General features: G+C 47.9%; 1 protein-coding gene across 5 annotated transcripts in view; it reads left to right on the top strand.

Moving 5' to 3' along the window:
• LOC135899835 (eukaryotic translation initiation factor 4 gamma 3-like) overlaps nucleotides 1-26,541 on the top strand; it is a 49,977-nt gene that overhangs the window by 7,140 nt on the left and 16,296 nt on the right. For 2 of the 5 annotated variants that reach the window (XM_065429202.2, XM_065429200.2), the window contains exons 3-8: nucleotides 987-1,075; nucleotides 3,809-3,873; nucleotides 8,620-8,660; nucleotides 16,930-17,158; nucleotides 20,732-20,820; nucleotides 23,553-23,617. Coding sequence is in view for 1 of the 5 variants with exons in the window: in XM_065429204.2 (XP_065285276.1) it covers nucleotides 13,217-13,474; nucleotides 16,930-17,158; nucleotides 23,553-23,617 (552 nt within the window). In the remaining 4 variants the exon portion in view is untranslated. Of the gene's footprint in view, nucleotides 1-986; nucleotides 1,076-3,808; nucleotides 3,874-8,619; nucleotides 8,661-12,665; nucleotides 13,475-16,929; nucleotides 17,159-20,731; nucleotides 20,821-23,552; nucleotides 23,618-26,541 lie in introns of those variants that run through there. The other 3 variants (XM_065429201.2, XM_065429204.2, XM_065429203.2) reach the window with 3 other exon arrangements.

The raw sequence follows: 26,541 nt of genomic DNA, 5'->3' as shown, positions 1-26,541 counted from the left end.
TCCTCTCCACTTAAGTTTAGTTCAGTTAATATAGCGATCAGGCCACCGAGACTTAATGGAATTCGTTCGTCGTAATGAAACAGCCGATTCTTAAGCACGAGCTACTTTGCAAGGTCCGGCCATGTCTCTGCTGCCGGCAACTGCGCATATTCCACTGCAGCCAGATATAACGCAGTTTTCTTTGACCGAAGACAACAAAATCCACTGATTAGTAAAATCTTCAAATTTTGTGCATCTTAATTCTTCTTGGAATCGACAATGGCGTCCTAACCGGCAATTCGAAGTATCATTCACGAGGTTGCCCGGTGCCGTATTCCACCACTTAATTTTTACTTCCACAGATGTCGTCTGGCGGTATCCCCTGTATGATTCCTCTGCAATGAGCTGGAATCCATCGATCAAGTCTTATCGTGTCGGTGGTTTTTTACTCGCCGTAAACGATGCTTAGAAATCCCAATTATAGATGTCGCACTGTCTTTATGCAGTACTGTTAGAATATTCTCACTTAGAGCAACGCCTGTGAATACAGCTACTGGAACGTTTGCCGAGCCATTTATAATGTCCTCTGTGACACAAAAAGATTGCCTTATTAATATTTTGATTTTTTCAACATTAGTCTATTACAATACATTGTAGATTTAGAAAATACGAAGTTAAAAGACAAATTCAAAGTTACAATATTAATAACATTATTATTCAAAATTTAATGTCCTCATTTTTACGTCTATCCTTTACTATCTACTATTACTATCTAAGGCAGGCTACCTACCTTAATATATATTGGTTTATTTCAATTATTATCGGTTTGGTTTTCATGATTGATTATTCATTTATTTTCCTTTTTATTACTTATGGATTCATTAACTATTTATTTCATTTCTCAATCATATTACCAGTCGTTTCGTGGCCTATCCCCCACAGTGGGTTTGTGCCATATATATATATCTATATATATATATATATATATATACATATATATATTTCAGGCTTCATCATGACAGGAGAACGTGCCTGAAGCGATGACGAAGACACGACCACTGCGGTAGGACCGGAGGATGGCAGTTAAGTGCAAGTAGTAAGTTCGAAGGAGTTTTTATTGTTTAGTACAGAAAGCAGGAAGGAAAGGACAGGGCGAGCAAATGATGACACAATGTGCAGCGCTAAAGTCCCTCCGAAATTTTAAGATGAAAGATTTACGTACAGTTTGTTTATTGATGATCAGCCTTTTTTTCACATTTTCTTTTGCACATTTTTTGTGTTTAGGTATCGCCAAGTTCGTGGCCTATAGCGCCCAGTGGCTTTGGGAAACTGTTACGTAAACGCCATCATGTTCTATCCTATATCCTCCGATTGAGTCGTGTAATATGTTTGTTCATTCTGCCTGTGTGGAGCCACCTACGCTCATGGTGACTCACCCTTGCAGTGTGAGAACGCAGTAGTGGTAAGACTAGCAATCGCTGAAACTCGGGCTGGCCGGTAAGACGCACTTAGGATTGCTAAGGCCCGTTGATAACGAGGACAGTTTCATGAAGGCGTGTGCGTACACTTTCCTTCCTATCTGTCAATGTGCCTAAACAGCCTTAAAAATGGTTCCAGTGGTTTGTGGGCTGTGTATTCTTCGGGTATTGTCGAAGCGCACTCTGGCGGATTGACGAACATGTTGGGAGGTGTGAGGGGTCACAAATATAAAGTGAATATTCAAGAATATAAATTGTATTGAAGGTCTTATTGAATATAAAAAAGAGACATTAGACAATATAAGCACGTAGTGAATAGTAATAGGTCAATGTTAGAGAAAAATATTAAAGTACGCCCGTTTAGCATCGAATCCTTGTCTTCGTCAAAAAAAAAATGTGTTCCCAAATAATGCTTTAGTTGAAGAAGGGAACAGTAGCTCCAAAGGAAACGACTTTCGTAAATGCCAAGTTTAAGCTAAACTATCGAAGGGGATGCTGTAAAAGTTGTTTCCTAGAAACTGAGAAATGAAGACGTTCTGGAGATTCACTTTCATCCAGAAGGTATTACTTGCATGTGCACTCGATCCTACAGCAGTGCCAAATTTGATATCAAACAGAGGAAAACAAATGAGAACGAGGAGGAAACGATCCCGCTTCATGGTTCCTGATGCGAAAAGAATTCTCCCACTTAGTGGTCGTGTCGCTTTGCATGGCTGTTAAAATTTTCGCAACTGCTTCTGACAGATCTTCCATTAATCTTGCGATCACGGCAGGTTTAAGGCATTGGAATGCTTCGCAACACATAAAGAGAGACATCGCGCTGCTAACCGTCAAAACTGCCTAATCAGGGGCTACAATTTTCATTTATAAGATTCAAATGCCAAATTGTTAATTTCCTTTGTCCTTATCCGCTTTATTTAACCACCTGGTGCATGACCGATTGTACCCCTGTGGTTATGCGCCCCGTCTACTCAAGACGACCATGTACGCCATATACATACAAAAACTACACACTTTGTTCTGCGCGTCCGCTATTAATCCGAGACTGGAAAGCGAAACTGCATCGTCCGGCACCGTCTGACGTGACGTGCTTTAGCGACCAGAAACATCGGGCATCCACGTCGTCCCAGTCGAGGCCGCGCCTTCCTGTCGGAACTGCGCCGAGGGTATAGAGGCTGGTCATACGGCCACTGGCCTGTTTACGGCGTGAGATGGCACAGGGGGTGGGACAGCCCCGGCGTGCGCCGGCGGATGAGTCGCCACCCTTTTCGAAGACGCTTCTGTGACCACGGCCGAAACCGCGTGAAATGTCCGGAAGATTTGCAGGCTTTGTTCATGCCATGGGAGCACGACTCCATCGGAAAGTTCGAGAAATGCCGGCGAAGGAAATAAAAGCGCCGTGCTGGAATTGGGCAGAATCGGACCCCGCCACAGTGACGCGTATAACGACCGCCTGCCGAAGAGGATTCCCTCACAAGCTAGCGAACGAGTTTTTCGGGCCTCTGCATTTCCAGAAGTCCCTCCTCTGAGATGTGTCTCGAGTTACGTCGAGGACGTCTGGCTAATACCCTCACGGGTGAATACGAGTGTACACCTGGTATCCCTACTCATTCTCTACTGCACATGTCGAACTGTTAGGGTTTGTCGTTAATGATTTTCCAGAATTTTATTAGTACCCATCTGAATAGCATTGCGATGTGTCTAGCCGAAGTGTGCAAGTGCGTATGTAACCGGCTTATTTGAGAATTTCGACAACTCTGGGCGGTCTGTGGTGCACAACCGGCGTTCGCTTGCGCACCAGAGGGCCCCTTATTAATTGTCCGTGCTTTCGGGGGGTTATTTTCGGAAGCTGAAAAGTCGGCTTCGTAATTTGGTCCGGCGCTGGCGCCTCGTTTACGGGGTGTGTGACAGCGGCGTTTTAAAGGATATCCATGTTTACTAAATAGATAGGCACACTGTTGAAGTATACGCCAGCACCAAGCGGTATCGTTCTTCGACAGCTGCATGGTAACTGCCGATACAAGTTGGGCAAGTAGGTTGAATCATCACCAGCAATACTGTTCAGCATATTGGCAACACTGTCTCAGTGATATGCGCGTCATGCAAGCCGGCTTATGCATGTGCGGCGTAAGGCTCAAATTGCATCCGCACGCGGCTGCATAAAGAAACTGTAGGCAGCGTGCCGGTGCCCGTTACGGACACTGCAGAGTAATTTAGCTTTTGATTCAGTTTCCGAACTCATGAATCCTTCTTGGTATGTTTTGAAGTAGACTTGAGATGTGGGATGTTACGTGTAAACATTAAATTTTCATACATAATAAGATCCGCCTGTTGTTGATGTGTTCGTGCAGGAGATTCCAGTCATGGCATGGGACGCGAAGTTATGGATCTTCGCCCAGAAGGAGGACAGGACCTGGTAGGTCCTGCTGAGTAGCTCCGTGACGAGCGCAATGAACGCTGCTTCCGCCAGTGCGTAACCTGAAAAGACGTGGACGAGTGGAAAAATGCAGAGGAAAGAGAGAATAAGTAAATTATCGTATTTTCGCGCGTATTACCGGCACCAATATTTCAAAGAATTTAACAGTAAAGTTTGGCTGCGGATTATGTTAGTATATCTGCATTGCCACATGCCATTGCATTATGGAATAATCGGCCAGATGATATAGCAGCGTCTACAACACTGAAACCTTTAGCAAACTGCTAGAGGTGCTTTTTCTTCAGCACTGGAAATCTATTCTTGGCAAGTGTAAGGGTTGGGATATGCCATGCCAAAAGGGGTAGCTGACCCATGCCTCCGTCCGACTCAACAACGTCCGACAGGACGTTGTTGAAGGGAGGAACTTGTTCTCACCGAGAACTATGTGTGCGGGATTTATGTACAATATCTACATGAAGGGTGGAGGACGCCACATTTCGTCATTCTAGCATGACTGAAAACGAAGCAAACACACAAACCGAAAACGGCTCCTTAAACACCCTCTGTCCTCCCTAGATCCCCAGGCGACGGAAAACTGTTGTCCAACCTTTGTCCAGTCGAAGCGTCAAAAGTCTTCCACCTTTGAGTGCGTGGGTTCACGCACTCACTCCCGCACTTTTATTTCACTGAACGCACCGAAAGGAGGGGCGCCTCGTAGACAGGGGTTGTAACGCTCGACTTGAGCCGGCACGACTTGGCTAGCTGCCGCGTCTGTCAAAAGGCCGTGGCGATACCGCAGTCCCTGGTCGAACGCCATAGAGCGCCCGTTTAGTTTTCTTGCCCCAATTGGTCTGCGAAGGGGATAGCGAAGCAGCTCGCAATACTCGGTCCGCCCAACGTTTCTAGACTTAGTGGCACCGTAAGGCCTTCTTTGGGGGGGGGGGGGGTAGCATTGTGGGCTTTACGAAACGATTCGGCGGAGCGGGGCCGGAGGGGCCATTACCCCTGCTGGCCGATCGTAACAGCTCCTGCTCGGAAAATCTCGACTGGGCAGGAAGAGAATGGCTGGTGGCAAGGGCAATGACGTCGCTTGCAACAACCAGCTGCGAAATGCTGACATACACCCCAAGACATCTCACAATGAGAAGCAACAGAAAATGGAAGCCCACAACGCGGCTTTGAGCTTAGATGAAGTATCCCGGATCTCGCTTTAGACCCGCCAGGCTTCAAAGAAAACATGAGTGCAAAAACAACAAATACTGCATTTCGCTATGAAAATTTTGAAGGAATTTCGTGCCGACTAAGTTAGCAATCGTGAATGGAGTCCTGCTAAATGAGAGGCGATCATTTTCGCTTAAAATAACGAAAAAACAATAACAACAAAAGTTAGTCGGGATGCCTAAACGCAAAATGAGTTTCCGATCAGCCCTCTAAATTCCGCATTGCTACGCAACTTCCTCTTCTTATAACTAACGGAGAAGTTGTGCTGCTGGAGGGTAAAGCTCCATCGGAGCAAGCGGCCATTTTCTGTGACATTCGATTGAGCGATATCAGAAGGCAGTGGTGATAAATCGAGGATGAATCTCGGTCCGTACAAGTAACACGACAACTTGTGGACTGCCAGACTAGACAGGCACATTCCTTCCCTAAAGAGCTACATAGGCTTCCTCTCTTAGTTACTTTACGGCTGGCATAGAGAATACGATGTTTCTCATTATCATTGCCGACCTGACTTAGTACCACGCCCATTCCCCTGTCGCTTGCGTCGCACTGAACTATGAATTCCTTTGTATAGTCTGGCGCGCGAAGCCTAGGACGAGAAACTATAAAAGCGTTTTCAAACCTTGGAAAGCGTTCTCTTTGATATTATCCCAGTGCGCGCTACTTGGTGCTCCCTTTAGGAGAGTGTCCGTGAAAGGACTTGTCATTTGCGAGAAATTCGGAATGTGTACCATTCATAGTACCCAACGAGTCCCAAAAATGAACGAATGTCTATTTTCGTGCACGGTGGTGAAAACTCTCCAATCGTGTTTTCAGCTAGGCCGGCCGTCTCGTGCTCTGGCCGACAACATGGCCCGGATAAGTAACCTGCGAGCACCCAGACAACACACATTTTTCCGCTTTCATCGTTAAGCCGCTTCCCTTAACTGTGGCAATATCCGTCAACTTAGAGAAACTAAACGACGCGTTCTTCATCCCGAAGCAGAGAACGAGTGGGCGAAAAGTGCCTACAGGTGAGATAAATGCGCTATAGCGCCTGGCAATTTCTGGTAGGGGAACTTGGCAGTATCCCCGCGCGAGATCTAGAGCCGCAATGTATTTAGCTGCGCTGATTCTGATGATGATGACGTATATGGGTCGCGCATCTGCGAATGGAGACTGCTTTTGCAAAAAATTTCAGCAGTGTAGTCTGCTGAGATTTCTGCCTATTATACGGGGGGATATATGTTTTATTCTTTCAAGGCTGTTGTGATACGGGGTGCGGTTAATACGTGGTGGTGGGTTATACGCGCAGAAATGCGATAGACAAACGAATACCAATAACTGACTGAAAAGTGACAGCTCGCGTCAGATCAAGAATTGTCGCCGTCAATCGTACAACCGATTGGCCTCTTTCTGATCAGTGGGGCTGGTCCGTAGCAATATTACCGGCTGTATCAAGCTTAGGAAATCTAAATTTTCGTTAGATCGGAGCAGAGCCGGGCAGCGTTTTACAATTGCTAGTAGGTACAGCGGGACGTGGCACTTTCCACGGCGCTCGACATTTCTGCGCAGGCGCGAGTAAGAGCGGGTGCGAGAGAGAATATCTAGGGGCCATTGCTCCTTATGTGGGTCTGCCTAGGCACAACGGAGGAGGTTTCTTAACGCGGGTTGTTTGCGTTTGTCCCCTAGGCATGCCGGCATTGCGGAGTGCGGCCCATTTTGTTTACGCTCCGCCGCTGGCTGGCCGCGCGTTGAGGCTGTGGCCACAGACGCCCTATTTGGTGATCGCTGTGTCTGAAGGGGCAAGGTTCTGAATGGTGTTGTATAAGTCGCGGGTCACTTCTTTCGCCGCGAGGATAGATTGAATTTTTTACAAGCGATGCTCCAGGAGGGCACATGTAACCGGCAAACGGAGGCATTGGAGAGCACCTGAGGTTATATTAAAGCAGGCGGCGCAAAATCTCCGGGACACACTAGCGGTAGCGGGAGGATCAAAGCTGGAAGCAGGGCGGGCCCTGTGTTGGGGCCGCTGAGGCCGGAGCGCTCAAGGGGGTGTTCGCATAAAAAATTAGCGGACAGCCGATCTTATATTCTCTTGGCACGCGCAGGCCTCTGCGAGCCCCAACCCACGGACCAGTCCGGGTTCTAGCTTTGATGTGCCCGTTGCCGCTTTGGTGTCCTGGAAGCGCCGCCAATAATGCGAAATAATGACACGTTGTTTAAATTAGTCAAAAACACGATTTAATAAACATAATTGCGTCGAGCCGCCAGCTTGCGATGCTAAGTTCATCGCTACCTCGCCCCGCGACTTCTGCCGGCACGCGCATAGGACAAGAACGTATAACGCGCGCCAAGAAACTCCTCCGTAGTGCCTAGGCAGAGGCGTATGTTCAAGGAGGAGAAGTGCTCACATTTCCTCTCTCGCACCTGCTCTTACTCGCGCATGCGCGCAAGCGTCCGTCGTCCGCGCAAATGCTACGCCCCGCTGTACCTACTAGCTATTGGAAATGCGCAGCCGCGCAATTTTGCCAGGAAGTCAGCTTCACGCGGTTACCTTGGCGGAGTGAGAGTCGACACCACAGGGGCCGATTGCAAAAAGCGCGAGCCTATAAGCCTAGACTTAAATCCAGATCTCGTCTTATCCTAACCTAAACCAAGACTGGACTTCGCGGCCGCAGTAGCGCGCTTGCACGAACCGACAACAATGAGTTAACGTACGGCCTCATTTGAGGAAATAAGCGCGCGGCTTTGCGCGCCCTTAAGAAATTCTCTAGAATAACAGCTTGGGCTTGTTGGTTTTCCATCCTGCTTGACAGCGCAAAACGTAGACAGGAAACGAGAATACGACACTACAAACGCTGCCTAAGTAAGCGCGCCGCATTGCGCACGCTTATTTCCGCAAGTGAGGACGTACCTTTGCAGTCCAGACTTAATAAAGATGTTAGGTGACACTAAAGTACCTACCAAGTACAGTCGCCCACAAGATATTATGGGGCGCGCTGGCTTGTGGCGAAACGGCCCTCCTCCCCTTATAGCGGAGACGCAACGAGTCATTCTTTTTTTCTGACCTTGTCGTTGCCAATCTATGTTGTTGCTTTCTTTTTACGAACGGGGCCTTCTCCCGCAGAAGAGCGTGGCTAAAAACGCGCTCCATACAAGGAGACAGGCAAGACGGAATTGACCTCTCGATTTCCGTTATATAAACCAAGTTTTGCCAGTTCAAGCCACCACAGCGCCAATCGCAAGAGGGGCACCTCGCAGCTACATTCGCATATCGCCGGCGCGAAAGGAGGATGCGTGGAAACATAAGCGCCTGCAATTTTGGAGGGACGCGCATGCGCGCAGGCGTCGACCGATCTCGACAACGGGGGTGCGCTGCTAGTTGGGAATGGGAGTTAGAATGGGAGGGTAGTTTGGTCTCGAGCTCGTGCTCTCCGTAATATATTGTGGGCGAGTGGGCATGCAATCGACAAGACCTTGAAAAGGAGGAAAGTCTCTTCTTTTTCTGTCGGGACAAAAGCTTTTCTCTCTCTTTTTTTTCAGCGTTTGCACGCCCAGTTCGTGGGTCATCCTCTATGGAAGGGGTAAGATATATTACAGCGAAAGCTGTGCATGACTAACCTTCCTTAGTTATGCCGCGTCCGGCAACAGAAATGTGGGCCGATCCTGGTGATAGTGCGGAAAGGGTCCAAGCTCAATGGCACACACCCCTGTGGGATTGGGAACCTGTAACGCGCCCTTGAACTATTTTCTTGTCACACGTGGGATCCAGAGAGGTCACAGGCTGTCGGATTTTGGAGGACGATCCCACCGCTGGCATACAGTTGTAGGAGTTGTCGGACGATCTCGCCGCTGCCACCAGTAATAAGAGTTGTAGCTCGTAGGAAGGAACTTCGGTGGACAGGACTAGACGAGCAGGACTTATTTACAGATATTTACATTAGAACAAGAGATACATTCGACAGTCTAGCGTGATTCCCAAATGGAGCACGCAAGACGAAGCATACAGCATACGAGCACTGTTAGGAATGGCCTGCCGAGATGCGGGCCTCGAAGTTTTCTCAGCCAGCTGCAGCTGCGAGCGTTGCGAGCTTTCCCGAAGAGAACCATGGAAGCTTATCACAATCGCTGCGGTGTCTCATTTCGTAGGGACCTCGAGGAGGTGCCACTTCAACACCCCCTCGGCGCCGTTGTGACCAAACGCGATCGGCGGACCAACTATTGTTACGGAACACGCCACCGCACACCTGGTCTGCCGTTAGCGGGGGAGTTCTCGACGGGAGGTAATTGGCGGAACCTGCCCATGCGCTTTTCAAGACTCAAGATAATGGAGAACCGACGGGTCGACTGCGTTGACTTTGGACGCTGCGAATCGGCGGTGAAGTGCCGTTTTCCCCTCACCTAGAGATCTAGGGAACACGGAGTGTTTATAAGCAGCTGTTTATCGGCTGCTAGGTGTGCTCGTCAGCGTGCTCGTAAGCTGTGTGCTGTATGCTCGTTTTGCGTGCTCCATTTGGGAGCCAAGCTAGACTGGCGAATGTCTCTTGTTTAAAATGTAAATACCCTAAACAAACCCTGTACGCCTAGTTTTGTCCTCCCAAGTTCCTCCCTACGACCTACAACCGCTTCACCTGGTGGCAGCGGCGAGATCGTCCGACGACTCCTACAGCGCACAGCTCACAAGCACGATGACGAGCACACTGACGAGCACACCCTAGCAGCCGATAAACAGCTGCTTATAAACACTCCATGCTCCCTAGATCTCTAGGTGAGGGAAGCGTTCGACCAGCATCGTAGCCGAGCCGCCTTTGAGCGGGAGGGCTTACACACACACGTACGCACTGGTTTCACTGCCCCCACCGAGGTGAGACGGGCTTCGCAGAACTCGGGGCTTACGCCTTGAAAGGAGCTTGGGGGGGGTGCCGCCAATTACCTTCCCTCGGGAACTCCCCTGCTCACGGCAGACCATATCGGCGGTGGCGGGTTCAGTAACAAAGCCTGGTTCGTCGAACTCCTCTCGGCTTGTCCGCGACGGAGAATCGCTGACGCGTCCTCCGCAAACCGTAGACTGAGTCACGCCATTCGGCTAGAGGATGACGGTGGCTTCCCAAAAAACGCCAGCCCTGCTGCTGCAGCTGGCTGAGAAACCTTACCTCGGCAGGCCATTCCTAACAAGTTACACGGGTAAGAACAGATGTTTTTCTTTTTTCAAAAAAATGTTTCGTACAAATTTTCGAAACTAAGTCGGAAAGGACTTGAAAATTCTCGGCACCAACCGCGCGAACTCACTATTGCCACTGCTCGCGCTTTCGTCGTCGTCGTCGTCGACGCCTTCCACAGGCAGCTGGCTCCGTTGCCGATCACCGTCCCAGCGTGGAATTCACTTTTGTTCTGTCGTCGTAATCGTGAGGCCGTCCCTACGGGGGTATGAGCCATCGATTAAAGGTGTGTGAGCCATTCATTGTCTTGCGTGATGGATACATTTAATAACGGAGCTAGGTGATACGCCAGTGTGTGTGCGTACCTATATCGCCACGATGACCAGATATTAGGACTATAAAAAAATGCACAACCGTTCCACTCTGTGAAGATGGAGTGGCAGCAAAAGCGTTTGGCTTTTCGTTTGAGAGCTTTCACTGTCGATCGTCAGCTTTCGCTGCCATTCCATTTTCACAGAGTGGAATGGTTTTCTTGTCTTTATTTTTGTTTGTTATATGAGTTCTCTTGTGTAGTTGACTATGGTGAGTGCAAGAAAACAACCGGTAAATTATTGAGGGGAAACGCGTCACATGAAAGAAAGAAGTAGGGCCGAAAATATATATATAGCGTTCTCACTCTCTTCATTTTCGCGTTCCTGAGACCTTTCTGCACCGATCTGCAACTTTTGGTTTCAAAAATACGCCTATTTTATGAATTATAAGATAAAAAAACAGCGAATGCACACACATGCACCTTAAACTTGAAGTACGCGGACCCTTAAATTGAACTTTAAACTCGCCCTATTTCAACCACCCGCAGCGCGTAAACTACGCGCTCCACCGCAGCCATATTGGTCTTGTCTGAAAGCTCGTCTTTCCATCGTTTCATTGTTTTTTTTTTTTTTGGTAAGCAGCCATGCTCACCACGCGAAAGCGAAAAAACACGGAGGAAGGAAAAATGAAACTCGGCGCCCTTCCACTCTGTGGAGAAGGATGACCAGCGAAGCTGTGTATGCGGGCCCCTTAATGCCGGTCTGCACTTTCGCCGTGGGTCGGCCCGGCATTTCACTATCTTCGGTGTCCGCCCACGTATGGGGAGGTACCACGTACGCATGCCTTGGGACCCTTCAGATGCAATTTACTCGTAAACTTAAGTCTTTTTAGAGCGCAGCTCTTTGGCGTCCGTTCCTGGGTTTCGCGTCGTCGTCGGCGTTGTCGTCGGCCTCGTAACCAGCTCCGCCCCCCTTTCATCCCCCAAGCGCTAGCAGCGACCGACTGATACTGCTGGATGCCGCTGACGCCGCTAGAGAGTCAAGATAACGTGACTGCATAGAACACCGTCGCCGCCATGCAGAAAGAGGAAGAAAGGGTCCCCCCCCCCTGTTCTTGTGTGGCGGATAGGGTGCTCTTCAGTTGCCGACGCGCCGGTTATTTCACGTAGGCCCCGGCACGTCGACGAACACGTGACCACCTTCCCACGGCTAGACCTGGTTCTTAGCGCTGCGGAAGCGAGGGTATCATATTGTTTGTGTCGGCATCGGCGGCGTTGTCCCTGAAACCAACTCCGCAGCTGGGGTTGACTCACTATCGGCGTCAGCGGCATCAGTCAGTCGCTGCTATCTCTTCCCTCCTCCCTTTATCGTGTTGTCCGCTTGCTGCGCGCGCTTCTGCCCCCATCGTTTGCCGCTGGGTGTACACGCCGCCCCCCTCCCCCCTCTTCCTGCGAGTCTCCGGTTGTCAAAGCGCCGGTTCGAACTTAATTCCTTTCTTCGCTCCTCCTCCAATGCAACCCCTGTGCGGTGGCAATCAGAGAGCCAGATCGGTGGCGGCGGATCTGTATATGTGCACCGCCCGAGCCGAAATTGCCGCTGCCGTTCGCCACTGCGAAATTATCTGCCAGTTCTTTCTGAGCCATGAGCGAGACGACCGATGGAAGTCCCCCGTCTGCTGCTGCTGCTGCTGCTGCTGCTGCTGCTGCTGCTGCTGCTGCTAAACGAGCTGCCAGAGCGGAGGCCCAGCGCCGTCGCCGTCAGAATCCAGAGGTGCGTGCCGCCGAAGCAGAAGCTTACCGTCGCCGCCGTCGAGAGCAACCAGCAGTAAGCGAGGCTGAAGCAGAAGCTCATCGCCGCCGCCGAGAAGACCCTGCAGTTCGCGCCGCCGAAGCGGAGGCTCATCGCCGCCGTCGAGAGCAACCAGCAGTAAGCGAGGCTGAAGCAGAAGCTCATCGCCGCCGCCGAGAAGACCCTGCAGTTCGCGCCGCCGAAGCGGAGGCTCATCGCCGCCGTCGAGAGCAACCAGCAGTAAGCGAGGCTGAAGCAGAAGCTCATCGCCGCCGCCGAGAAGACCCTGCCGTTCGCACCGCCGAAGCGGAGGCTCATCGCCGCCGTCGAGAGCAACCAGCAGTAAGCGAGGCTGAAGCAGAAGCTCATCGCCGCCGCCGAGAAGACCCTGCCGTTCGCACCGCCGAAGCGGAGGCTCATCGCCGCCGTCGAGAGCAACCAGCAGTAAGCGAGGCTGAAGCAGAAGCTCATCGCCGTCGCAGAGAAGACTCTACCGTAGTGCTCTACCGTAGTACCGTAGTGCCTAGGCAGAGTCACCTATTCAAGGAGCAAAGGCCACCAAACTTTCTCTCTTGCACCTGCTCTTACTTGCGCCTGCGCAGAAACGTCGAGCACCGCGAGAAACGCCCCGCCCCGCTGTTACAGTGTACTGTACACTGTACCGCTGTAGTACTGTGTGTACAGTGAACAGTGTAATGCCGCCCGGACACTGCCCGAACTACAGTGTACTTAAACTGCAGCAGACGACCGACGCGAGTCCGTGCCCTGACGTCATGTGAGCGGCGCTCGCAGCGCCCCTGTAGTTCGTTCTCAGGGCTAATAAAAACTGCAGGAAATGTACACTGGATAACGACACGGCTGTCTGGTCGTGTGTTGTAAATCATGTATATGTCACCTCGAAGAACTTTGCGTGGCTCGAAGATTTGTACACGATATTTGTACCTGCGCAAGCAGCCTCGCGACCACAGCATTTCGCCAAACCGGCGGCCAAGAATGAGAAGACGAAAATTGCGAGGTCGCGTGCGGCTGGTAAAAGGCGTTGAACGCGCGTTCCAAATCAGCGTTCGCGTGGGCCTCGTTCGACGCATCGGTCAGCAAGCCTCGAATACCTTCCCAAAGGCCAGTGACCAGGACAGACAGGTAAGGGATCGACGGAACAGTTGGTAGAGGAAAGGAGTTAGTGGTGACGCCTTTATATCCCATTCATATTATCGCCGTGCGAGATCAGTTAGCTGGCAGGGTGTCTACCAACCGGGAAAACCGGGAAAACCGGGAATTCTCAGGGAATTTGAACAGTCTGGAAAAACTCAGGGAAAACTCAGGGAATTTGTGCTTCTATCAGGGAAAATTAGCTGTAACTTTATTGAAAGGGAACGAAAGTCGTGTTAATGCTGGCTCCAGTAACAGAGGAATCGCAACGAATCGTCATTGACGCCGTGTCATCGGCACGATGTATTGCCAGAGTAGTTAGCGACCTATTTTCTAGACGCCCGATTTTTCGGACATGCCCGATAATTTGCACAGTTTTGCGGCACCACCACGTACTCCATATAGTCAATGTATATTGCCCCGACTGCAGGTCTGAAATGGCATTAATCAAAGCCGCCACCGCCGCTATTTTGATTATCTCGCCGCCTCGAACCGGCACTCTCGCAGGCAAATCCGCAAATCCGTAACCACCACCGCGGCAACGTCAGGCCTAGCTGCTTCTATGTTCGCTATTAAGCTTCTTGCCGTGCGGTGCCGTGTTTTTCATTGAAAGAATTCGCCGCTATCACCAATGGCACCGACTCCACCTTTGTAATCCTAGCGATTGGCTTTGAAGCTCGCAGAGCACAGCGCGTTGCGTAATGCCAGTCTGCGAAAGTTAGCTTCGCCTCGGTACATTAGTGTTAGGCGGTGAAGCATAACAAGCGTGGGAAGGGGGCAATTGTCGCGGGACACAGTATACATTACTTAATTACACATGCGTGCACGTCGTCTTCTGTCACAGTACAAGCCCTGATATGCCTAAAAAGCGTACTGGCAGGCCTTCAGAGATTTTTGAGACGTGCCTGTGGTAATTTTAGCCCTTAAAGGCAGTTAAAGACATGCATTAATTTTTTTTCAGACTGCCCGTTTTTTTCATTTTTTTTTGCGGCCCCTCGGAAGTCCAAAAGAAATCAAATGTTGACTGTACAACTGACCAAGAGGATGCTTCAGATGATCCATGTGGTGAAAGCGTGGTAGAAGGAGGATGAGAACAGAAAGGACCGACGCACTGAGGAATTAACGGGAAAGGAAGGGTGCCGCCACCTTTTTGAATGAGCTTGAGCTAAAAAAACTAAGTGATGGCTGATGCTGAGACACAGGTGTCCCTCATCCAAACTAAAATAGATTGTTTACGCAGTGAAACCCAACACTGAGATGTTGTGTACGGGCTGAGAGTATGTCAGGACAGTTGAGGTTGACTTCCCAGCTGCTGAGAGAGAACCTTAGTTGTGACAAAGTTCAGGACCTCATACAGATGAGCTTGCTATCAGTTGATAGAAATAGCTGATATTAAAAAAATATTTACTTATGTATGCATCTTCTTTTCATTCGTATTTGAAAATGTTCGACTCTATTTGGAATGGGCTTTACCATTTCTTTCGCTGTGCATTTTACTAACACCTTCCTTCTGTTTTCTTTTTAAATAAAATATATATTACTCCTTACTATTCAAACTGGATTAAGTCATTTTTTTTGTTTCAGCATGCTTACTAGAGAGTGACAGCATCGGGCAACGTGGTGTCAGCCTGTCTTGACATAAAACAAAGATCTGACTCATTCAGGGAATTTCTCAAAGGTGCTCAGGGAAAACCTGGAAAACTCAGGGAATTTGTAAATGTCAACTTGGTAGACACCCTGAATTGATCCTGTGAAAAAGCAATTTATATGCAAGTCAGTTTTGAAGCTCGGGCTGAGTGCGAAGAGAAATGCGAAGGCTGTGGGTTCGGTTCCCACCTGCGGCAAGTTGTTTTTTCATCCACTTTAATTTCCATTAATTTATCGTTTCTTTATTTCATTTATTAAGCACCAGTAATTTCCCCTATGTTGTCCTTGGTGTCAGTGTTTGTTGGCTTCTTACGATATGACTAATAAAAATCAGGCCCCTCGGTTAACCCCCTTTCTTCTCGTTATTACTTAACGAGGGTCTCGAATCCGGCAACATTGATGCCTTCAGGTAGCATATGTGGGTTTATTGACCAGTTGCCTTCACCCTAAAAAGACGTTCCACGTCCGCCGCCAAGGTCTGTGAGTGGTAGCACTGGCTAACACTCCCAGGGTTTTACTAGGACACATAAATACCCAAGAAAGTGGATGGGAAAACGGCGCCGCGGTAGCTCAATTGGTAGAGCATCGCACGCGAAATGCGAAGGCTGTGCGTTCGGTTCCCACCTGCGGCAAGTTGTTTTTTCATCCACTTTAATTTTCATTAATTTATCGTTTCTTTATTTCATTTATTAAGCACAAGTAATTTCCCCTATGTTGTCCTTGGTGTCAGTGTTTGTTGGCTTCTTACTACCAATTTTGGCACATATGTGCCAAACGTAGTTGTTTTCGGCGAGCTGCAGTATGCTCTGCCAATGGACTCGTCACAGTCCCCTGCAGCGCCTGTGGTATCTACACTGCGTACCAGACTGCAGCTACATGCAACTGTAAATGCGTATGCGCAGCATTCGCTTTCTGCACGACAGGACTTGAGTGCACGCTCGTGCTCATATGCTCCAGTCTGGCTGTGCTACGTGGTGCGGACCAATTTTGTCCTGCACCAACTTCACTTGACCAACAGATAGTAACCATATCCAACTCGCTCATTTTGAAGCACTGTCAATAGCCTAACACGAGGTGAAGTTTGTTGAGGTGTCTAGCCAGGAGTGAGTGTATGTTGGCAAATGTGCTTGTGGTCTGACATTAAGTTTCGCTTAGTTTGAGGCAAGTTGCTAATTTTGACTAGTTTCGAAAACTCCACACCTGAATGCTATGACACCAATAAGCAGGGTGGCCGTGGCTGAGTGTGAGCAGATGATGGTTGGTTTGTTCTGGAAGTACCTAATTATTGAAATTCGAAAGCCGATTTTCGCTTGCTTCAGGCTGCGTCGTATTTCACCTGTGTCAATATACACAGTAACAGAAGTGCACTGATCCAAACACCCTTCTTGATTGATGTCGGCTATTTGCCAATAGTAGCCATGTATGGGAATCTGCTATATTAAGAAATAAAGCCTCCAGTAAAGAGGGAGGAGGTAGGCTTCTGTTAAAAAGAGAGCGTTTGAGAGAAAGCTTCTGTTTCCTGATGTAAATGAAAAATGTGACCTCTTGACAGCCAATTGGAGAGCCAACATGACTGATGCTAGTGCCATGTAGTGGCCCTGAGTGATAAGAATAGAGCCCCTGGATATTTTTACTTGTTGCATTGCTTTTGTGCATGTGTGTCAGGTGTGCTTTCAGGGTCTCAGTACCATGTCAGGCATGTACGCCTCTGACTTCAAAATCCTAGACATTGTCTCTGAATATCATACCAATTCTTATTGCTTCATTGTTTTAAGTGCCCTCTTTCTATTCTACTTCAGCACTCTTCAGACAAAGATAAGACGGAGGGAACATTACCCGTGGATTCTGAGGCAGGCCCCGAGGTTGCTCAGTTTTCGGAGGAGGAGTTCAAGACAGCTGCTGACTACTTTAAGGAAGATTTGGAATTCCTTCATAAAGTGAGCAGCAGCCAGCGGCTGGGCAGAACCAGCCTAGGGCGCTGCTCGCTTTACCTCAATTTTGACCCCCTGGCACGAAGGCGTAGTGAGGGTGAGTCTGCGCTTGCTCTGTTTTTTTTTTTTACTGAAACTTTTTGCATATGATTGCCTTCTTTTCAAATGAGTGGTAGCAAAAAGTAGGGGGAATAATACTGGCTACCTAAGCAGTGCATAAACAGGTACCAAAGTGAATTTGTCTTTAATGTATCTTATTGACCATGTTGTATAGGTCGTTAATGCAATTATTTGCAGGTTCAGAGGTTAAATTTATTTATAAATAAAATTTATGATAGCCATTTCTTCGCTCTAGCACATAACTACGCTCTAGAAAAGCAGGCCCACTACGCATAGGGGGTGAACACAATTGCAAAATCGACTTTAAGGTGCCTTTTAACTATAACATAAGGTAAGCATTTAAACTTCCTGAGTGAATACATGTAACTTGTGCGTCTGGTTACATCATTTCTGTAGTCTATGCCCATACAGTCTGCAGCATGCACAAGAAGTTTGACGTGCCCCACAGTGGCTGTGTTCCTGATACAGCTTATCCGATTTTTTAATTGCTACTATGTTCGTGTGGAGCAGTGCCCACCATGCTCACTATGCTCTGTCCATCATCAGGGTGTCTACCAACCGGGAAAACCGGGAATTCTCAGGGAATTTGAACAGTCTGGAAAAACTCAGGGAAAACTCAGGGAATTCGTGCTTCTGTCAGGGAAAATTAGCTGTAACTTTATTGAAAGGGAACGAAAGTCGTGTTAATGCTGGCTCCAGTAACAGAGGAATCGCAATGAATCGTCATTGACGCCGTGTCATCGGCACGATGTATTGCCAGAGTAGTTAACGACCGATTTTTCCAGACACTTTTTCGGACATGCCCGATAATTTGCACGGCTTTGCGGCACCACCACGTACTCCATATAGTAAATGTATATTGCCCTGACTGCAGGTCTGAAATGGCATTAATCAAAGCCGCCACCGCCGCCATTTTGATTATCTCGCCGCCCCGAACTGGCACTATCGCACGCAAATCCGCCGGCAGCCGTGGCCACCACCACGGCAACGTTAGGCCTAGCTGCTTCTACGTTCGCTGTTAAGCTTCTTGCCGTGCGGTGCCGTGTTTTTCATTGAAAGAATTCGCCGCTGTCAGCAATGGCACCAACACCACGTTTGTAATCTTCGCCATTGGCTTCGAAGTTCGCAGATCACACACAGCGCGTTTCGTAATGACAGTTTCCGAAAGTTAGCTTCGCCTCATTACAGCAATGTTAGGCGGTGAAGCTTACAAGCGTGGGAAGGGGCAATTGTCACGGGACACATTATGTATTCCTTAAATATACGCGCTTGCACCCTCATCTCCTGTCACAGTACGAGCACTGATATGCCTAATAAGTCTACTGGCAGGCCTTAAGAACTTTTGCGGACGTGCCTGTTCCAATTTTAGCCCTCATAGGCAGTTAGAGACATGCATTCATTTTTTTTTTTGGACTGCCCGATTTTCGGATGTTTTTGCGGCCCCTAGGGAGTCCGAAAAATCGGACGTTGACTGTACAACTGACCAAGAGGATGCTTCAAATGATCCATGGGGTGAACGTGTGGCAGAAGGAGGATGAGAACAGGAAGGACCGACGTCCTGAGGAATTAACGGGAAATGAAGCGTCCCACCACCTCTTTGAAGGAGCTTGAGCTCAAAAAACAAAGAGTTGGCTGATGCCGAGATGCAGGTATCCTTCATTCAAACCAAAATAAGCTATTTAAAGCAGTGAAACCCTACACTGAGATGTTTTGTATGGGCAGAGAGTATGTCATTGTCAGGACAGTTGAGATTGACTTCTCAGCTGCTGAGAGACAATCTTAGTTGTGACAAAGTTCAGGCCTCATACCGATGAGCTTGCTATCAGTTGATAGAAATAGCTCATATTAAAAAAATATTTACTTATGTATGTATCTCCTTACACTCGTATTTGAAAATGTTCGACCCAATTTGCAATGGGTTTTATCATTTTTTTTCACTGTGCATTTTACTAACACTTCTGTTTTCTTTTTAAATAAAATAGATATTACTCCTTACTATTCAAACTGGATTAAGTCATTTTTTTTTGTTTCAACATGCTTACTAGAGAGTGACAGCATCGGGCAACATGGTGTCAGCCTGTCTTGACATAAAACAAAGTTCTGGCTCATTCAGGGAATTTAGCAAAAGTGCTCAGGGAAAACCTGGAAAACTCAGGGAATTTGGAAATGTCAGCTTGGTAGACACCCTGGCTGGGTGAGTTGGCGGATACGGCCGCGTCTGCAGTGCGGCAAGGACGATCACGCGCAGAACATGTATCAGCATTCACAGGAAACATAGCGAGCAAGAAGAAGGGACTAGCGCGCGGTATTAGAAACAGTCCGCCTGCCAGATTACACGTCACCCTTTCAGGTCTAACTTGTGGCAATAGTTCTTGATTTGCGAAAATTACCCCTTCGTGTTACAAAAGTTGTGATTGTCGGAGATTCTCGTGCTGTATGCAGCGCGCTTAACGCGTATTCGCATTCGATACCTTTGGACACGTTTTATTCATTACCTCCTCTCCACTTAAGTTTAGTTCAGTTAATATAGCGATCAGGCCACCGAGACTTAATGGAATTCGTTCGTCGTAATGAAACAGCCGATTCTTAAGCACGAGCTACTTTGCAAAGTCCGGCCATGTCTCTGCTGCCGGCAACTGCGCATATTCCACTGCAGCCAGATATAACGCAGTTTTCTTTGACCGAAGACAACAAAATCCACTGATTAGTAAAATCTTCAAATTTTGTGCATCTTAATTCTTCTTGGAATCGACAATGGCGTCCTAACCGGCAATTCGAAGTATCATTCACGAGGTTGCCCGGTGCCGTATTCCACCACTTAATTTTTACTTCCACAGATGTCGTCTGGCGGTATCCCCTGTATGATTCCTCTGCAATGAGCTGGAATCCATCGATCAAGTCTTATCGTGTCGGTGGTTTTTTACTCGCCGTAAACGATGCTTAGAAATCCCAATTATAGATGTCGCACTGTCTTTATGCAGTACTGTTAGAATATTCTCACTTAGAGCAACGCCTGTGAATACAGCTACTGGAACGTTTGCCGAGCCATTTATAATGTCCTCTGTGACACAAAAAGATTGCCTTATTAATATTTTGATTTTTTCAACATTAGTCTATTACAATACATTGTAGATTTAGAAAATACGAAGTTAAAAGACAAATTCAAAGTTACAATATTAATAACATTATTATTCAAAATTTAATGTCCTCATTTTTACGTCTATCCTTTACTATCTACTATTACTATCTAAGGCAGGCTACCTACCTTAATATATATTGGTTTATTTCAATTATTATCGGTTTGGTTTTCATGATTGATTATTCATTTATTTTCCTTTTTATTACTTATGGATTCATTAACTATTTATTTTATTTCTCAATCATATTACCAATCGTTTCGTGGCCTATCCCCCACAGTGGGTTTGTGCCATATATATATATATATATATATATATATATATATATATATATATATATATATATATATATATATATATATATATATATATATATATATATATATATATATATATATATATATATATTTCAGGCTTCATCATGACAGGAGAACGTGCCTGAAGCGATGACGAAGACACGACCACTGCGGTAGGACCGGAGGATGGCAGTTAAGTGCAAGTAGTAAGTTCGAAGGAGTTTTTATTGTTTAGTACAGAAAGCAGGAAGGAAAGGACAGGGCGAGCAAATGATGACACAATGTGCAGCGCTAAAGTCCCTCCGAAATTTTAAGATGAAAGATTTACGTACAGTTTGTTTATTGATGATCAGCCTTTTTTTCACATTTTCTTTTGCACATTTTTTGTGTTTAGGTATCGCCAAGTTCGTGGCCTATAGCGCCCAGTGGCTTTGGGAAACTGTTACGTAAACGCCATCATGTTCTATCCTATATCCTCCGATTGAGTCGTGTAATATGTTTGTTCATTCTGCCTGTGTGGAGCCACCTACGCTCATGGTGACTCACCCTTGCAGTGTGAGAACGCAGTAGTGGTAAGACTAGCAATCGCTGAAACTCGGGCTGGCCGGTAAGACGCACTTAGGATTGCTAAGGCCCGTTGATAACGAGGACAGTTTCATGAAGTCGTGTGCGTACACTTTCCTTCCTATCTATCAATGTGCCTAAACAGCCTTAAAAATGGTTCCAGTGGTTTGTGGGCTGTGTATTCTTCGGGTATTGTCGAAGCGCACTCTGGCGGATTGACGAACATGTTGGGAGGTGTGAGGGGTCACAAATATGAAGTGTATATTGAAAAATATAAATTGTATTGAAGGTCTTATTGAATATAAAAAAGAGACATTAGACAATATAAGCACGTAGTGAATAGTAATAGGTCAATGTTAGAGAAAAATATTAAAGTACGCCCGTTTAGCATCGAATCCTTGTCTTCGTCAAAAAAAAAATGTGTCCCCAAATAATGCTTTAGTTGAAGAAGGGAACAGTAGCTCCAAAGGAAACGACTCTCGTAAATGCCAAGTTTAAGCTAAACTATCGAAGGGGATGCTGTAAAAGTTGTTTCCTAGAAACTGAGAAATGAAGACGTTCTGGAGATTCACTTTCATCCAGAAGGTATTGCTTGCATGTGCACTCAATCCTACAGCAGTGCCAAATTTGATATCAAACAGAGGAAAACAAATGAGAACGAGGAGGAAACGATCCCGCTTCATGGTTCCTGATGCGAAAAGAATTCTCCCACTTAGTGGTCGTGTCGCTTTGCATGGCTGTTAAAATTTTCGCAACTGCTTCTGACAGATCTTCCATTAATCTTGCGATCACGGCAAGTTTAAGGCAATGGAATGCTTCGCAACACGTAAAGAGAGACATATCGCTCTGCTTACCGTCAAGACTGCCTAATCAGGGGCTATAATTTTCATATGTAAGATTCAAATTCGAAGTTGTTAGTTTCCTTTGTCCTTATGCGCTTTATTTAACCACCTGGTTCATGACCGATTGTACCCCTGTGGTTATGCGCCCCGTCTACTCAAGACGACCATGTACGCCATATACATACAAAAACTACACACTTTGTTCTGCGCGTCCGCTATTAATCCGAGACTGGAAAGCGAAACTGCATCGTCCGGCACCGTCTGACGTGACGTGCTTTAGCGACCAGGAACATCGGGCATCCACGTCGTCCCAGTCGAGGCCGCGCCTTCCTGTCGGAACTGCGCCGAGGGTAGAGGCTGGTCATACGGCCACTGGCCTGTTTACGGCGTGACATGGCACAGGGGGTGGGACAGCCCCGGCGTGCGCCGGCGGATGAGTCGCCACCCTTTTCGAAGACGCTTCTGTGACCACGGCCGAAACCGCGTGAAATGTCCGGAAGATTTGCAGGCTTTGTTCATGCCATAGGAGCACGACTCCATCGGAAAGTTCGAGAAATGCCGGCGAAGGAAATAAAAGCGCCGTGCTGGAATTGGGCAGAATCGGACCCCGCCACAGTGACGCGTATAACGACCGCATACCCAAGAAGATTCCCTGACAAGCTAGCGGACGAGTTCCTCGGGCCTCTGCGTTTCCAGAAGTCCCTTCTTTGAGATGTGTCTCGAGTTACGTCGAGGACGTCTGGCTCAATACCCTCACGGGTGAATACGAGCGTACACCTGGTATCCCTACTCATTCTCTACTGCACATGTCGAACTGTTAGGGTTTGTCGTTAATGATTTTACAGCATTTTATTAGTACCCATCTGAATAGCATTGCGATGTGTCCAGCCGAAGTGTGCAAGTGCGTATGTAACCGGCTTATTTGAGAATTTCGACAACTCTGGGCGGTCTGTGGTGCACAACCGGCGTTCGCTTGCGCACCAGAGGGCCCCTTATTAATTGTCCGTGCTTTCGGGGGGTTATTTTCGGAAGCTGAAAAGTCGGCTTCGGAATTTGGTCCGGCGCTGGCGCCTCGTTTACGGGGTGTGTGACAGCGGCGTTTTAAAGGATATCCATGTTTACTAAATAGATAGGCACACTGTTGAAGTATACGCCAGCACCAAGCGGTATCGTTCTTCGACAGCTGCGGTAACTGCCGATACAAGTTGGGCAAGTAGGTTGAATGCATCACCAGCAATACCGTTCAGCATATTGGCAACATTGTCTCAGTGATATGCGCGTCATGCAAGCCGGCTTATGTATGTGCGGCGTGGGCTCAAATTGCATCCGCACGCGGCTGCATAAAGAAACTGTAGGCAGCGTGCCGGTGCCCGTTACGGACACTGCAGAGTAATTTAGCTTTTGATTCAGTTTCCGAACTCATGAATCCTTCTTGGTATGTTTTGAAGTAGACTTGAGATGTGGGATGTTACGTGTAAACATTAAATTTTCATACATAATAAGATCCGCCTGTTGTTGATGTGTTCGTGCAGGAGATTCCGGTCATGGACTGGGACGCGAAGTTATGGATCTTCGCCCAGAAGGAGGAAAAGACCTGGTAGGTCCTGCTGAGTAGCTCCGTGACGAGCGCAGTGAACGCTACTTCCGCCAGTGCTTAACGTGAAAAGACGCGGACGAGTGGAAAAATGCAGAGGAAAGAGAGAATAAGTAAATTATCGTATTTTCGCGCGTATTACCGGCACTAATATTTCAAAGAATTTAACAGTAAAGTTTGGCTGCGGATTATGTTAGCATATCTGCATTGCCACATGCCATTGCGTTATGGAATAATCGGCCAGATGATATAGCAGCGTCTACAACACTGAAACCTTTAGGAGACTGCTAGAGGTGCTTTTTCTTAAGCACTGGAAATCTATTCTTGGCAAGTGTAAGAGTTGGGATATGCCATGCCAAAAGGGGTAGCTGACCCATGCCTCCGTCCGACTCAACAACGTCCGACAGGACGTTGTTGAAGGGAGGAACTTGTTCTCACCGAGAACTATGTGTGCGGGATTTATGTACAATATCTACATGAAGGGTGGAGGACGCCACATTTCGTCATTCTAGCATGACTGAAAACGAAGCAAACACACAAACCGAAAACGGCTCCTTAAACACCCTCTGCCCTCCCAAGATCCCCAGGCGACGGAAAACTGTTGTCCAACCTTTGTCCAGTAGAAGCGTCAAAAGTCTTCCACCTTTGAGGGCGTGGGTTCACACACACACTCCCGCACTTTTATTTCACTGAACGCACCGAAAGGAGGGGCGCCTCGTAGAAGCGGGTTGTAACGCTCGACTTGAGCTGGCACGACTTGGCTAGCTGCCGCGTCTGTCAAATGGCCGTGGCGATACCGCAGTCCCTGGTGGAACGCCATAGAGCGCCCGTTTAGTTTTCTTGCCCCAATTGGTCCGTGAAGGGGATAGCGAAGCAGCTCGCAATACTCGGTCCGCCCAATGTTTCTAGACTTAGTGGCACCGTAAGGCCTTCTTTGGGGGGGGGGGTGGGGGGGGTACGCATTGTGGGCTTTACGAAACGATTCGGCGGAGCGGGGCCGGAGGGGCCATTACCCCTGCTGGCCGATCGTAACAGCTCCTGCTCGGAAAATCTCGACTGGGCAGGAAGAGAATGGCTGGTGGCAAGGGCAATGACGTCGCTTGTAACGACCAGCTGCGAAATGCTGACATACACCCCAAGACATCTCACAATGAGAAGCAACAGAAAATGGAAGCCCACAACGCGGCTTTGAGCTTAGATGAAGTATCCCGGATCACGCTTTAGACCCGCCAGGCTTCAAAGAAAACATGAGTGCAAAAACAACAAATACTGCATTTCGCTATGCAAATTTTGAAGGAATTTCGTGCCGACTAAGTTAGCAATCGTGAATGGAGTCCTGCTAAATGAGAGGCGATCATTTTCGCTTAAAATAACGAAAAAACAATAACAACAAAAGTTAGTCGGGATGCCTAAACGCAAAATGAGTTTCCGATCAGCCCTCTAAATTCCGCATTGCTACGCAACTTCCTCTTCTTATAACTAACGGAGAAGTTGTGCTGCTGGAGGGTACAGCTCCATCGGAGCAAGCGGCCATTTTCTGTGACATTCGATTGAGCGATATCAGAAGGCAGTGGTGATAAATCGAGGATGAATCTCGGTCCGTACAAGTAACACGACAACTTGTGGACTGCCAAACTAGACAGGCACATTCCTTCCCTAAAGAGCTATATAGGCTTCCTCTCTTAGTTACTTTACGGCTGGCATAGAGAATACGATGTTTCTCATTATCATTGCCGACCTGACTTAGTACCACGCCCATTCCCCTGTCGCTTGCGTCGCACTGAACTATGAATTCCTTTGTATAGTCTGGCGCGCGAAGCCTAGGACGAGAAACTATAAAAGCGTTTTCAAACCTTGGAAAACGTTCTCTTCGATATTATCCCAGTGCGCGCTACTTGGTGCTCCCTTTAGGAGAGTGTCCGTGAAAGGACTTGCCATTTGCGAGAAATTCGGAATGTGTACCATTCATAGTACCCAACGAGTCCCAAAAATGAACGAATGTCTATTTTCGTGCACGGTGGTGAAAACTCTCCAATCGTACCTGTTTTCAGCTAGGCCGGCCGTCTCGTGCTCTGGCCGACAACATGGCCCGGATAAGTAACCTGCGAGCACCCAGACAACACACATTTTTCCGCTTTCATCGTTAAGCCGCTTCCCTTAACTGTGGCAATATCCGTCAACTTAGAGAAACTAAACGACGCGTTCTTCATCCCGAAGCAGAGAACGAGTGGGCGAAAAGTGCCTACAGGTGAGATAAATGCGCTATAGCGCCTGGCAATTTCTGGTAGGGGAACTTGGCAGTATCCCCGCGCGAGATCTAGAGCCGCAATGTATTTAGCTGCGCTGATTCTGATGATGATGACGTAGATGGGTCGCGCATCAGCGAATGGAGACTGCTTTTGCAAAAAATTTCAGCAGTGTAGTCTGCTGAGATTTCTGCCTATTATACGGGGGGATATATGTTTTATTCTTTCAAGGCTGTTGTGATACGGGGTGCGGTTAATACGTGGTGGTGGGTTATACGCGCAGAAATGCGGTAGACAAACGAATACCAATAACTGACTGAAAAGTGACAGCTCGCGTCAGATCAAGAATTGTCGCCGTCAATTGTACAACCGATTGGCCTCTTTCTGATCAGTGGGGCTGGCCCGTAGCAATATTACCGGCTGTATCAAGCTTAGGAAATCTAAATTTTCGTTAGATCGGAGCAGAGCCGGGCAGCGTTTTACAATTGCTAGTAGGTACAGCGGGACGTGGCACTTTTCACGGCGCTCGACATTTCTGCGCAGGCGCGAGTAAGAGTGGGTGCGAGAGAGAATATCTAGGGGCCATTGCTCCTTATGTGGGTCTACCTAGGCACAACGGAGGAGGTTTCTTAACGCGGGTTGTTTGCGTTTGTCCCCTAGGCATGCCGGCATTGCGGAGTG

The sequence above is a fragment of the Dermacentor albipictus genome, chromosome 2 (assembly GCF_038994185.2).
Source record: "Dermacentor albipictus isolate Rhodes 1998 colony chromosome 2, USDA_Dalb.pri_finalv2, whole genome shotgun sequence".
NCBI lineage: Eukaryota > Metazoa > Arthropoda > Arachnida > Ixodida > Ixodidae > Dermacentor > Dermacentor albipictus.
This window is presented reverse-complemented; position numbering and strand designations above follow the sequence as displayed.